The sequence below is a fragment of the Natrix helvetica genome (genome assembly GCF_964273705.1).
Source record: "Natrix helvetica genome assembly, chromosome: 5".
Classification (NCBI taxonomy): domain Eukaryota; kingdom Metazoa; phylum Chordata; class Lepidosauria; order Squamata; family Natricidae; genus Natrix; species Natrix helvetica.
Window position 1 is genome coordinate 45,375,361 of NC_138551.1, and position 14,391 is coordinate 45,389,751.

At 35.0% G+C, this 14,391-nt stretch overlaps 1 protein-coding gene across 3 annotated transcripts in view; it reads right to left on the reverse strand.

The window, feature by feature from the left end:
• The window catches only part of MAP3K13 (mitogen-activated protein kinase kinase kinase 13), a 32,743-nt gene that overhangs the window by 6,698 nt on the left and 11,654 nt on the right, over positions 1-14,391 (reverse strand). For 2 of the 3 annotated variants that reach the window (XM_081955368.1, XM_081955369.1), the window contains 11 exons: positions 11,535-12,115; positions 10,023-10,206; positions 8,963-9,154; positions 8,696-8,854; positions 8,040-8,198; positions 6,103-6,211; positions 5,248-5,357; positions 4,580-4,696; positions 4,107-4,244; positions 2,373-3,087; positions 2,071-2,141 (listed from right to left, as the gene is read on the reverse strand). In XM_081955368.1, coding sequence (XP_081811494.1) covers positions 2,071-2,141; positions 2,373-3,087; positions 4,107-4,244; positions 4,580-4,696; positions 5,248-5,357; positions 6,103-6,211; positions 8,040-8,198; positions 8,696-8,854; positions 8,963-9,154; positions 10,023-10,206; positions 11,535-12,036 — 2,456 coding nt within the window. In that variant the 5' untranslated portion in view covers positions 12,037-12,115. The remainder of the gene's footprint in view (positions 1-2,070; positions 2,142-2,372; positions 3,088-4,106; positions 4,245-4,579; positions 4,697-5,247; positions 5,358-6,102; positions 6,212-8,039; positions 8,199-8,695; positions 8,855-8,962; positions 9,155-10,022; positions 10,207-11,534; positions 12,116-14,391) is intronic. The other variant, XM_081955370.1, reaches the window with a different exon arrangement.

The following is a 14,391-nucleotide window of genomic DNA, read 5'->3' on the forward strand; positions in this document are numbered from 1 at the left end:
AGTTAATGTTCCTCTTTGTGAAGAATGCACATTTCCAATGTGTATCCATCAAATAAACAAAAACAATTATATCATGTAACATGTTTTATTTTCTTACAAATTAATAATCATATGCTATGCTATGCATATATGCATTTTGATATAGACAAATCTTATTCATAACCTGCACTAAACTTTATATCCAGATTGGTACTTAGATGACAATTTTCATCTAGTGTATTTTCATTTCTGTCGCAGAAACCTGGATACATTTATATCCATAATTTCCTAAATTCATTTTTCTTTCCCAAAATTAATTTCTCTTCTTTCTCCAAATTTTATCATATCCAGCTCTATACTTCCATCAAGAGAAAAAAAAAACCATGAAAAGCGGACAGTGTAATTCTCAGTATCTGTTAAAGTTTTGAATGCATACCCTACAGGACTCTCAACATTACCAGATTATAACAGTTAATGTTAAAAAAAGCAATAACTATTGAATGGATGACTAGAGAATAACATTTATTTTTAATTTCTCTGTGGCTATCAATCCCACTAGATCCAGATTACATAGAATAAGCATGCTCCAGGTGTCTTCCCTGAAATACTACCATATAGTGGGATGTAGGAAGTATGCTTTTTACAAGGATGTTCCTACCTTAAGGAATATACTCCCCCCAGCAATCTGCAAGCCCCCATATTCTTAGCCCTATGGAAGGCATTAAAGCCTGGCTCTTTACCCAGCCATTGGAGTAGAATAGTGGACCTGCAGAAAAATTTTGGGGTTCCTTGGGAGGTGGAGTTGGGTTTTTTCAGTTTTTATGTTTTTTTTTTTTTTTGCTATGAGCTGTCCAGAGTTGGATAGCCATAAAAACTACTAAAATGATTTTTAAAAAAGCTACATGCAAATCAAATTACACTTTCTGGAGTGTAGCCAGATACATGCAACTCAAAGGCCAACATTGGTCCTTGGCCTGGGAAAACTGTATGTAAGACTTAACTTTTTACTATAGTATCCAAAACATTTTGAAACTGAAATATTTTGAGCCTGAATTTCTGCATATTTCTAGTTTGGAATTGGTTGTTCCAAACATCAGGTTCAAAGCAGCCCTCTTTCAAGTTCAAATAATGTTTGTAACTTGAAATGACTGAAGTTGTAAAGAAATTATTTCAGGTAAAGAACATTTTGAATATGAGCCATTGTGAACAACTCTGTTTTGTACTCTTGTATCTGTCAGGCTCCTTCCAAATAAACTAAAATTGTGATATGAAATTCACCAAAATGTAGGACACATCTTACAAATACTCAACAAGATATAGTGAAAAAAACAGAACTTTTATTCAAGTTACAGAAGAAAAGCTATGAAATAGACAAAAGAAAAACAAGGATTTTTTATGGATAAGTGCCAGACTGAAAAATAACAGACTGGCAAAGTCCTATATACTAATCCATCAACATTCCTTGTTTTTCTTGTCCCTCTTGTTATTTTTATTCTACTCTGAGAATGTATGTGAACTGATAAGCATATCTGGGATATGAATACTTATATATAAATTTGGTCCCCCAAAAGGATCAAAGTAGTTCTTTCCAAGCGGTATCTTTTCTTAGAGTTGCTTATACATGTACATATTGGTAGATATGGTAGAAAGAACTTTCCCGATGATTTCATCTGAAGATTTTCTTCATAGTGATGAGTTTGCACATATATTAACTATAATTTTTATTTTCATGTCTTTCCATTCGCCACTAATCACATTCCTGTGCTTATCAGAGAGATAAAGTGCAGTCCTGTGATATGCAACAGTGATGTGCAACAGTTTGTTGCTAAAAGAAGCAAGTGATGTTGTATCTGCCTCTTACTTGCCACATGTCTTAAATCCAATACAATACACACATTTGACCATATTGTTTTATCCTATATACTTTGTTTCTAGAAAACAGATGGAGAAGTAACTCTTTGGATGAAAAACTTAGCTAACAATGTCAGACTCCAAAGTTTTCTTTATGCGGAAATGAAGTTAAATCATATGACAATTCCTTAAATGAATTGATATTAATAATTAGTAAAATAGGCAGACTGTGTTTTCTACCTCTGTCTCCGTGGAAATTCCACTTCACTGTCTACTTCTCCTTCTTCTTCTTCTGATGAATCATCACCACTCTGGTAGGGCAACAAAGGGAATAGTTATTTGCCAAATAATTACAAATATACAGATTCCAATTAAAAAGTAACTTCATAAATGTACAATTTTCAGGAAGAAAACTCTTTAAATTTCATTCTATTCAACATAAACTATAAAACATTGAAACAGTATAATTAAGCAAACAGCATGATTGAGAAAACAGAACACAGTGAACAAGGTAATTCTTTGAAGAATTCTGAAGGCCTCACCTTCGGAATGGATCGAGTTTTACCCAGCTGTCCTGGAGTGCTTGCAAGATGAGAGGAGCCAAGAGGAGACACTGACCTGTGGCTGCTGAATTCACCTTCTTTATTCTTTGCAGGAAACTCCGAATTTGCATGCACTGAGTCATACAATGGTCCTTCAGGCTGTTCTAGCCCTGGATCAAGTGATTGTGGTTGATTTGCATCATTTGTTCCCAGTCTGCACTGTGGACAGAGATTGTATGTATCTGTTTGACAGCATTCCCAATAATCAGCTTTATTCTCTCCATCTTTCTTTACCTCCAGATTTCTCCTTGAATCGGCTTCCATAGCAGCAGAGATAAGATCAGGGCTAGAGCCAGACATCCTCCGTTGGGCATGATTACTGAGAGGGCTGCGTAGGGCAGCAGCAGGACCAAAGTATCGTAAGTTGTTAGCACAACTGGCTATATCTTGTCCATGTATGTTAAGTCGAAGGTGATGATGGGGATGGTGGTGATAATGGTGAGTTGGCTGGCCCAAGTCATCCTGTGCTGGCTGATTTTTCAAGACTCCGGTAAACTCATTGTAACTGCCTTTGCTATTTCCTCGCCGGTGGCGTGGTTTGCTACGGTAACGTCCTTTGCTACTAACTGTTGTCATTTTGGGACTCCCTGAGAGAGGAGAGCCGCTAGGGGCCACTTCAGTGTTGGATATGCCATCAGATTTCAGCAAGTCAGGTCTGGAAAATAATGCAAAATCATTCAAATTATGGGTGGTCTTGTTTTTCGACCATTCATTCAAAGTCATTTGGAGTTATAATGGTCCTGAACAAGGAGAAGTATCACGAATAAGGGCGAATATATGTGTCCCAGGATAATGTTGCAGGATCCAATCTGGGTTGGTCACTGGGTCGACCGTCCAGCCGCTTGGGGAGCGCGCGCTAGCAAGCGGCGAGGCTCTGCGTTAGCCGCGCTGAGCACGGTAGAGGAGGGGTGCAGTATCCAGCAGCGAGGGGAAAATTGGTAAGAAGAGAAAAAGGAAAAATCTGCAAGCAAAAAAACCTAAGTCTTCAAAGTGAGGGAGAGTCAGGAAAACACTCCTTCTGGGCCGAAGGCTGAGGTTAATCTGGGAGGTCAGAGGAGGTACGGAGGTGTGGCCTCAAGATTTACCTCAGCCTCCAGGGCAAAAGGGCTGTGTTAATACCCATATGTGACTCCTCCCATGCCTCACTTCGGAGACAAGCAATTAAGACCTGGCTCTTTTCCCAAGCAGTTGGTTTAGGATAAGCAGAAATCCGAACTGATGAGATACAGTGTATTTTAGCGCTGATTGCCATTTAATTATTTTAGTTTGCTTTAGTGGTGCATGTTATTTTTCTTTTCTTTTTTTCTTTTGTATTTTTATTTAATGGTTTTATATACCATCCAGAGTCATGTGGCTTGTGCTGAGCATCCATATAAGTGTTTTAATTAAATAAATAAAGTTTGTTTATTTTCTCAATTTATAACATATCTTATTATCCAAGCTTCAAGACACCTTAATCATTTTAGCCGGTTATTTGAACATATCTATTTGTGACTATTAAGTTCTTTTTAAAGCAATTAGATAGCAAACTACATTTATATCTATATATTACTATCTAATTTATTGCACGTACATCAGCACTTCAGTGATCAGAATTGGTATTCAAAAGAATTCAGGAAATCATTTATGAAAAGTGACCCTTCCCCTTGAATATACTATAGTTATTTGCCTCACCGTTTTGTCTGCCCCCCAGATTTGTGGGAGAGTCCTCTTCTCTTCATTAATTTTTCCATTGCATTAGCATGGATTATTGGTCTGACAGGGTGACGCTTATAAGTCCCAGGATACTTTTTTTCCACAGCGTGTTCCCGTCTATATGTAACATTTTAAAAAATAGTCTTAATTGTCTCTTAATCAAAAGTTACTCAAAGATTTACAAACTGCTGTAAGCAAAGTATGTTAAAATATACATTTGTCAGTTGGAAAAACATAATTATTCTATAAGGCATCAAGCAAAATTGTCAGAAATTCCACATATCCAATAACCCAACAGAACTATCATTTTCTGCAAACAAATACTTCTTTCTTATTCACAACTTTGATTAGGATAATAAAGTGCTTAACAAGAAGAATAAAGATTCCTCCAGTTTTGGAGTCATTAACAAACGGAATGCTTATAAAAACAAAACAAAGGTCAATATACATACTTGAGGAGCTCTTTTTCGCGAACTTCCAACTGTAACATGATGGCACTGAGTTCCATGTACAGATTATTGGCTCTTTCAAGTTTTCTTTCATAATGTTCACGAATGTCCAAGGCATGCCTAAGAAAAAAAGAGAGTTGACAGTCTCAGCTGCACAATCCTATAATCAACAGCATATACATAGGCAGCATTATTCTCAAGCATGTTAAGTGTAACTTTTAAAACAGACAAAAGTTATGAAAACATTTGAATGCTGTCAAAACAAAAACATGGTTTATTTGAAAATAGATAATAGCACTTGGTCTCTGTCAAAAGACAAGAATTCAGGTCCCCTTAGTAAAAAAAATTAGCCTATGATTCAAAACCGGTAAGTATCAGTATTGACAAAGACAGAGTAAACTAACCTTCCCTAATCTGGCAGTCATTGGGACTACAGCACCCAGAAATTAAGGAAGTATAATCTCAACACATCTGGTAGAGACTGAATTGAAAAGGGTAGATTAGACACTTTAGGGAGGGTGTATTTATCAACAGACAGTTGTCATGATAATTAAATGCATCTCCCAGGCTCTGAAGTTATGTATTTGAATGGCTGGCACATCTGGGAAAGGTATACTAAAGTAGATGGATTCTTAATCTAATCTCCTTTAACCTCTTAAATAAATACAGACCTGAGTTCTTCTCTTCTACGACGAATAAGTTCTTCATCTAACCGGTGTATACAAGTTCCTTCACTTTTAATCTTTTCAAAGTGCTTCTTTACTTCTTCTCTCCATTCAGCCTATTCAAAGCAATTTTACATTCAGATGGTTATACTTCATAACTCAGAGCTTTGGTAATTACAACAAGAAAGATTATATCGCATTAACATCTGAGAAAGAAAGCTGAGCTATATTCAACTTGTTTCTCAGCCTTAAATTACTTATACAAAATAATACAGGTGGGGGAAAATCAAATAAATAAAATATGATCAAGGCACAAAAAGTATGTATGTTACAAAGCAAACAGGCAAGAGGGTTTTAATACCTCTCCGAAAACATTACAAGAAGTGGTCTCCCAATGAAGCTAATTGAAAGAAGAAAAGCACTACTTTGTCCACAATTGACTTGTGGAATTTACAGATTAATATCATTAGCATTAGACATATTAGGGTTACTAACATGGACCTAGAAAATGGATCTATTATGCACTGTTAGTTTTGAATAATCAATTATACATTTAAGATAGAAGAAGCAAATCTCCAAATACCACCAGTTGCAAGACATCAGTAATAGTGTGTGTGTGTGTGTGTGTATGTATGTATGTGTATGTATATATGTGTATGTATGTATGTATGTATGTATGTATGTATGTATGTGTATATATATATATCCTGCTTATGAGCACCTCAGAAGCACCATGTTGGCTACAATGAGAGACAAAACACTGAATTAAAATGGGCTTTGTCCTGATCCAGCAGTCCTTTCTAAAGTTCTTATGACAAGCTGTCAAACTGAATTTGTTGCTATCAATAGTTATTAAATTACCTGAGACTTAAAATAGGTCTCCTGAGGGGTAGCCAAAACATCAGCAGATGCTATGTCAAGGTGCATAAGTGTCTGTCGAAAAGAAGGCCGATTCCGCGGCTTGCTTTGCCTGCAAAATTAAGAAAACAAAAGGGATACCATTCAGTAAACTAACCTTAACCTAATTTGTTGGTTTTTTTCCTTTGAAGGTTAATTTACAAAAGAATATTAATTTCTATATTTATTAGAATAGCCCAAAAAGGATGAATTCTAACTACCATATTTTTTGGAGTATAAGATGCACCTTGGTTTTTGGGGAGGAAAATAAGAAGAAAAAAAATTCTGCCTCTGCCTACCAGCATCCATTGTATTCAGCTGGCTGACTTGGAACACGTTAACAAGGTCAGCCAATCAATAGGCATAGCAACTAAGTCAGTCAATGAGGGCTATTTGGACTCTGAAACAGTATTTGCCATGTGAGCAACAAGGAGACAGGAAGGAGACAGGCTTCGCTGAGAACTGAAAGTGAAACTGCTTGTGTTTTGCATGTATTAATTGCTACCTTGGAAAACCTGCTTTTGGTATTGTATTGTATATTATTATTATTTTGAAACCTGCTTACTTGTGTGTGCTTTCTGAATGTGATTGCTATTTCAAACTGACCAGCCAGGTCAGCTTCAGAACTTATTGCAGCCTGATTCAGCAGAGCTGATTGGCGGGTGGATCGGACTGCCAGAATACACCCAATCAGCTGTTCCGGCTGCAAGGATTGCCACAGACCATCGCTGCCTCCATGCCTCACATTTTTGACCTGTGGGGGTGGGTGGCCTGTGGCGGTGGGTGGGGCTACATTCATTGTATAAGACGCACCCAAATTTTCACCCTCTTTTTGGGGGGAAAAAGGTGTGTCTTATATTTTGAAAAATATGGTAAATAATATACCGTACTAAAATAACTAAACAATACATTTGCTGCTTTTCTCACTGCATATAGTCTTTTTTATGAATGGACTTTTTAAATAGTCTTTTTATCATTCTTTCTTCTGTTTAACACTCTATAGTCTGTATCTCCTTTATTCTTTCAGCATTTTTATATCTTCTATACCACACTAATACCTCAATATTCATAGTATTCCTTCTTCATTACTAATTTTTACTTCAAGCTACAAAAAAGGCATACTTTACACCTGGACATCACTGAACGGACAGCAACAGAATACAGCGTGATACATCTTGGAAAAGTCAGTTGAAGTAATGATATTTCCAACAGTAATGTGTGGTTTTGGAAACAAGACACACAGGAGAGAGGAAGAAAATAGATTTTACTGAACAATGGCTTTATAGATGGGGAATTATCACAGACTGCCAGAATAAATCAGTCTTGGATAAAATGAAAACTGACTACAGTAGTTCATTCAAACAATGATCTTCAAGCAGAAACTCATATTAGGCATGCAATGAACAAATGATGGCCTAGGTGGGGAGGAACCAATTGTACTTTGCAAAAGTGAAGGAAATAGAAGGGATAGACAATGGATAAGACGAACAGAAAAGATCAAGGAGATCACCAAATGTTTTTAAAGGAGCTATGAATTGTGATTACAGATAACTTAAGATGGCAACCAATTGTCCATACAGGTATTGGGTCTGATTCAATGATACTTATCTAATTGTTGATTACAGATCCAAAAGAAATCACAGAAACTAATTTTAAAAATCCATAAATTGAAATAAATTACATTTACTATCACATTACACATGGCAATTTATAATGCACTCATATTAATACTCATTCTTTAAACTTCTCGGTTTTATCAAGCCAACAAATAATTTAAAGTCTATTATTGTAATTTATGAAAATGGATAAGATCATATTGCTAGCAATCTATTTTACTTCCAATTTCTATCTATATTAAAGTACAATACAAGGAAGTAAATAACAGTTAAATACGATTTTACCATGTTTGCTTCATAAGAATCTTGAATCCATCTGGACAAGTGGAAGGTACAGGAAGATGCAAACTATTACTACCTACACCCCAGATGATGGCTGAAGAGTCTACATCTTTGTATGGAATTTCTCCAGTGAGGAGCTCCCACAAAACCACTCCAAATGACCTAATAAAAATAGGGGAAAACAATATTAGAATCAGGAAAATTGTTGAAATTTTATTTATGGTCAAAAACCAACAAAGTAGACCCAAAGGTTATTTTTCAAAAGGCAACTAGACTTTCTTTGTTTTGCCTTTTGCCTTTTTCAAAAGTACCTTGGGACAACCATGACCTGGATTACTAATAAACTCCATAAATAACCAACAAACAACACTGGAGCAACATATAACATATACAGATTCAAATACAATAAAAAGCAATAAAGTCTTAAGGACCCTGCTAATTAAAATTTACAGATATAAAAATAAATAGTTGAGACAAATGTTAGATGTCTTATAGCAGAATTATTTTGTAGAAAGCATAGTGCAGAAAAATATTTATCAAAATGAAAACTTAATAAATAAAATTAAATCTCCCAGCAACCACAAAACATGGAAACACAAAGTAATATGTTTTTAATAGAAATACTGAAATAGGTGAGTAGTTAGAATAGTATTACTTGCCATATATCTACTTTTTCAGAAACAGGTTCATTACGAATCACTTCTGGGGCCATCCAAGCAACTGTTCCTGCAAAGGACATTTTTGTACTCTTATCGCTGAGTTCTTTAGAAGTACCAAAATCAGAAATTTTCATCGTATCATTGTGGGTAACTAATACACTGAAAAGAATAAAATACAGAGTAAATCAGAGATTCATAGTAATTCCACTCTTATTTCAATTTCAATTTCCTTTATCTCCTCATATTGTATAAACTCTGTCAACTCACTTGGGTGACTTGAGATCTCTGTGGATAATTTTATGGAGATGTAAATAATTCATTCCGCTAGCAATTCCAGTGGACCAGTCTACAAGCAAACGAGGTGTTACCTTTCTACCTGCTCGCAACACTTCATACAATTGTCCATGTGCGCAGTATTCCATTATTATACAGTAGCAGGGTGCCTGTGTGCAAACGCCCCTAGGACAAAGAAGAACCATAGATGTTTTTAAAAAATAAAAATCAAAGCAATGGGGAATTAAGAAAGAAACTAGTAAAGAGAAGTTTCTGATTCACATTTCTACAGAATAATGAAGAGTACTTCCTAAGAAACCACTATTGCTTATTTATGTGCCATTTGATCAAATTAGACCTTATATGCAGAAAATTAAACTGTAAACAGTACATGATTTCCCCAGAGAACACATTACATACATCCTTGAAGTACATGAAATTGTACTGACAGCAATGACATTTTGATGAGGTGAAGATAGAAAGAAAAAAAAAGTTTATTATAATGAAAGATCCAAAGATTTCCCCAAAACACAGACATTTATTATTGTTCCTGGCTAGAAGTGTGCAAAATATTTCAAAAATTGAAATGGATTATATCAAGATCAGAACTGTTTGAGAAACATCAGAACATTTCTGATGAAGTTTGAATGTCAAGGTTTCAAGGTTGGGACATTTTCATTTCAAAAAGCTTTCTGCCTTTCTATTCATGATTAATAGTCTTTTAGTGACTATTATTTATACAACTATAATATTTCTCTAAAAGATTTCATTATTCTTGCTCTTTTCACCAATAATAGATTATTGTTTGTAATTGAAAGAACTCATGCATATGCTATTATAAACTACTTTCGTACTACATCAAAAAATCCACTTACAACAAAAGTAGTAATTCTATTGTATTACGAGATAATACTTTTTCCATTAAGAACTAACATTCAAGAGATAAAGGAAACTTCTGTATTGTACTCCGAATGGCTTTAATCAAGCTATGAAGACATACAGCATAAGTTTGAAAAGGTAACTCTAGAATCAGAATAATGCATGTACAACCTACTTGAAAGCAATGACGTTTGGATGTTTCAGCTTCCTCAGGTGCTTGATATCAGTTTCACTCTGCTCTCTCACTTTCTTGATGGCCACTTCCTCTGTACGAAATTTGCCTAAGAAAACAGCTCCTTGTGCTCCACTGCCCAACCACTGCAGTTCAGATATCTCTTCAAAAGGAACCTCCCATGTATCTGATAATAAACAAGCGTTATTATAATTGCAACTAACTGCCTAATGACAAACAACAAAATAATAGCTCATTTGGTATCTTGGCAGTTTGCAGGCTTTTTAAGAACATGCAAATATATGCATCTTCAAAAGATTTTACTTCCTATATAACAATAAATGTATAGTTGAATTCTAAAATGTGAATATTTGCTTGTTCTAATTCCATATAATAGATCTGGGGTGTTTTTATGCCACTCAGAATTGTCTTAATTGAATTGGCGTTTTAAGCCCTGCAAGGAATAATATATATATGCCTCCATCAGCAGCAAGGTTTATTAGATAGAAATCAAGAGAGTCTCTTCTTTCCCCAAACCACAAAGCTTGAATTAGAAGACTATCCTAACTAGTAAAAGAGAAGTCAATTGTGACTGAAATCTAGTTAAATCTTCAATATGTATTTTTTTATTTTCATTGGGGGGGGGTGTTAGTTAGAACAATGGGGTACTATTTATAGTTTAGTTTTTGTGACAGTTTATGTCATCTATGTCAAGAGGGAATTTCTTAGTCTCTCTGGTCAACTGCAATATAATTTTTTTCCCTGAGTATTTATGAGGCAAGCAATGTCCAACACAGCATATACTGAATCTCCATGACTTATTCTCCATAATGGACTTTTATTTGGAGAAGGACATAGGAGACCCAGCTGCTTTAATGAAGATGGGCAGTGAATTACAGGGAAAACCTGATTTCTAATTTACCTTTGATTCTGAAGGAGAGGGCCTCAAGCAGCTGGCCCAGGAAGTAGTTTCCATTCATTTCAAAGCTATGATTACTATTCCAACCTTTGCATTAAGCTTTTTAAAATAAATACAGAATAAATTCTGAGTAAAGTTACTTTATGTTCCATTAACCTATTTATTTTATCTTAACTACATTAAAAGATGCTTTGACTTTGAGAAGCTTATATGATATGTTGTATTATTACATTATTACTTATCTCAGCGATAACAAAAATGTCAAAGCTAGGGGAGTCTATTATTTGAATGGAGTGATTCCTGACAATTATTAGCACTCTGAAACCAAAAAAGACAAACCAATACTGAATAATTAGATTAAAACAAAATGCATCATAGATAAGAATACCTGCCATTCTTGGAAACATCTAAAAATAAAATGTATATGATAAAATTACATAAAAACATAAAATGACACATACTTCTTTTCATAATTCTGAGTTTAAGGTGTCTGCAAATTAACAAAACTCTAGACAATACAATCCCTTTGCCATGAGGTTTTTGGAAGGGGCTGGGATGGAGGAATAATAAAATATAGTTTTATTTACATAGTTTACCTTGTTGTTGTAGTTTGTAGTCAGTAGAATAGGCTTTTCCTATAATATTCCATACTGGCTTTAAGCAGCCAAAAAGTCCCTCAAGAAAGCCACCATTTCCACTTCCTGTTCTGTTAAATTGTATTTTGATGTCTTCAGTTGCATGATTGTTCTGTCCACTTATATTGTTATCATTGCTCTGATGAACAGTAGTTTCTAAATCATCTTGTTCAGTTAACTGGAGCACACTATTTTCAAATTCATCCCTGGAATCTTCACTTACACTGGTTAATACTGTTGTGGGCACTGGGCTATTTATATTGTCTGATGCATTGTTGTGAGGTAACCCCGTTTCTCTTCCCTCTTCTATGTCTTCAGGTGAAGGATGGACACCAGTGGATATACATTCCCCATGCATCTCATTGAAGCTTTTATCTTCATTGAGACTCTTATTGAGAATCGCTGTAGAGGAAGACCAGTTCAGGAGCTCCTGAGAACTGGTCATGGTATTGTGGGTATGCATGTGTATGGAGCAAATAGTCAGATATATTGTTTTATGACAAATGAATGTTCATCCTTAGTGCTGAAAGTGGCCACGGCACCTGTAATAAAACCAAGGAACAGATTACAAGAATCATACAATCAGGGAGCACATCTGGGGAGGACATTGCAAGCTGAACTTCCTCCAAGGAGCAAGGATGGGACTGCAGCCTCTTATGAATCTGGCTATCTTCCTTCAATGTGGCCATCTTATAAAATGGGAACCCAGAAGCAAGGCAGGACAGTGTAAGTAACATGTGTAGGAAATAACTTTATGATACAGTGAGGTACTAAAGACTACGCTTTGAACATGCATTTTTTGGCTTGCCCACACATTTAAGAATTAGCATTAAGGGTTTTTTAATAAGCAATTATTTTATTATTTACTAACTTGCTTGGCTTTCTATCACACTCCAACCTATTCATTTATCAGCAGGTTAGAAAATGAACTAATTTATGCTAACTTAGTTTTGTTATGGTTACTGCCAATGTTTTAAAAGAGGTATCTGGTTAGTGTACCATTTATGTATTATAGGGCATATTTCTGCCCTTCCATCTTTTAGAAGAAGGTTAAAGACTTCAGCTGACCTTGTGACTTTTACCATCTTGTATTCTTATGTTTATTCTTTGCCTATTTTGTTTTTGTGATTGTTAAGATGATTCTTGATTTATGATTTTGACTTCTAAATGTATCATGGATTTTAATCCATTGTCAATATCATAGAAACTATTAAGAGTTCTTGGATTGTGGAAAGTAATACTTTAACAAATACCGTAAATAATGATTGATTACTATACCTTAGTTTGATTCAATTTACAGGGTTTAAAGCTTCGAAACTAAATCAAGTTTCAAAAGTATCCTCTTTATTAAAGCTGAAGAAGCTAGTTTTAGCCTAAAATTAACATATAACATCAAAATGTTTTTCATCAAAACCATAAATTTAAATTAATTTTATGACAACTTGGGATGGCATTTCACATTAGTTCCTCACAGCAGAGTATGCTGAGTAGGTGCATATTAATCAATTAATGCATATTAACCAATTGGGATGGAAGAAAGAAACAGTAATATCAGGTGCTTAGAAGACAGGCTAATTTCTCAAAACACTGCAAACAATCAGTTTTTATATTGTTGCCTTCTGTTCTAGATACAGTATGGAAAAGACAGTCTTACTAATATTTTCAATCAGAGCAATAAATGAAGGAAAATACTTAAGGACAAAGGGCAGCTAGAATTATTCCCTTTAAAGTAGCTATCTGACATTGCTTCTTCCATTTCTATATAGTATCTATACATTTCTATACAGTACTGTGGAACATATTCTTCATAGGTTGCCAATGAATGACCCCTTCTTTTCAGGGATTATTCACAATGAATTTTTACTGACCTCAGTAGCTCCTACTGTAAAAAATCCCCAGAAGGGGCACCACATACTCAATAAATAGAAACAGATTGGAATTATATATGAGATACAATGCTAGAGCCTTTGAAAACAGCAGGAACTGACAACATACTGAGATTTAGAATTCGTTTTTTTTTTAAGCTAATGGTATAATGCAAAATATCTGATGTTAAAAAGAGCTGCTTGCCTATGAATGGACAAATCTAGCCATTAACCAAAATAATTAAAAATCAGTTTGTTTATAGAAATGAAACATCTTAAGAAATAAATGTGTAACCGAGAAATAAAACGACTAGCATGCTTTTTCCTTCCATCCAAAACATACTGCTAAAACTGTTAATAATGTTAAATTTTAAACTGTATTAAAAGGATTCTGAAGCCATTTCACCAGACAATCAGATTACATTTTCACAAAGGAAAGGAGGGAGAGGGGAGGGGGGGTAGCCTGCTGTTCTGAAATCGATTGCAGTTATTTCTCTTGATATTCTCGTGATACCCTGCATGTCAGCTAATTGTTAAAATTCATTCTGTTCTGTTTTAGAAATGGATAAAGATCTCTGCATAATGTGCCAAATTGCAAATTTAATATGTCTATAATAGCTCCACAGAGAAGTAAAATACAGACTGCTGTCCAATACAAAAATATTCTCAGCTTTAATATGTCTTCCAGCATTTTTTCTATTGAACCAACAGACAAATCTATCTCATCTTTTGAAATGAACGATTAAGACATAATATAGGTTCTTCTGCAAACACAGATCTTGAAGCAAGACAAGATTTTTACCAATATACTTACAATGACAGGAACATTATACAACTATGCTCCATGTCCTCAATTTATGGAGAGTTGGCAAAAGACAAACCTGCTCAATAAAAGACAGAAAGGAAATTCCACCCACACAATCCTGCAACCCCACTGCAAGCACAGAAGCTAC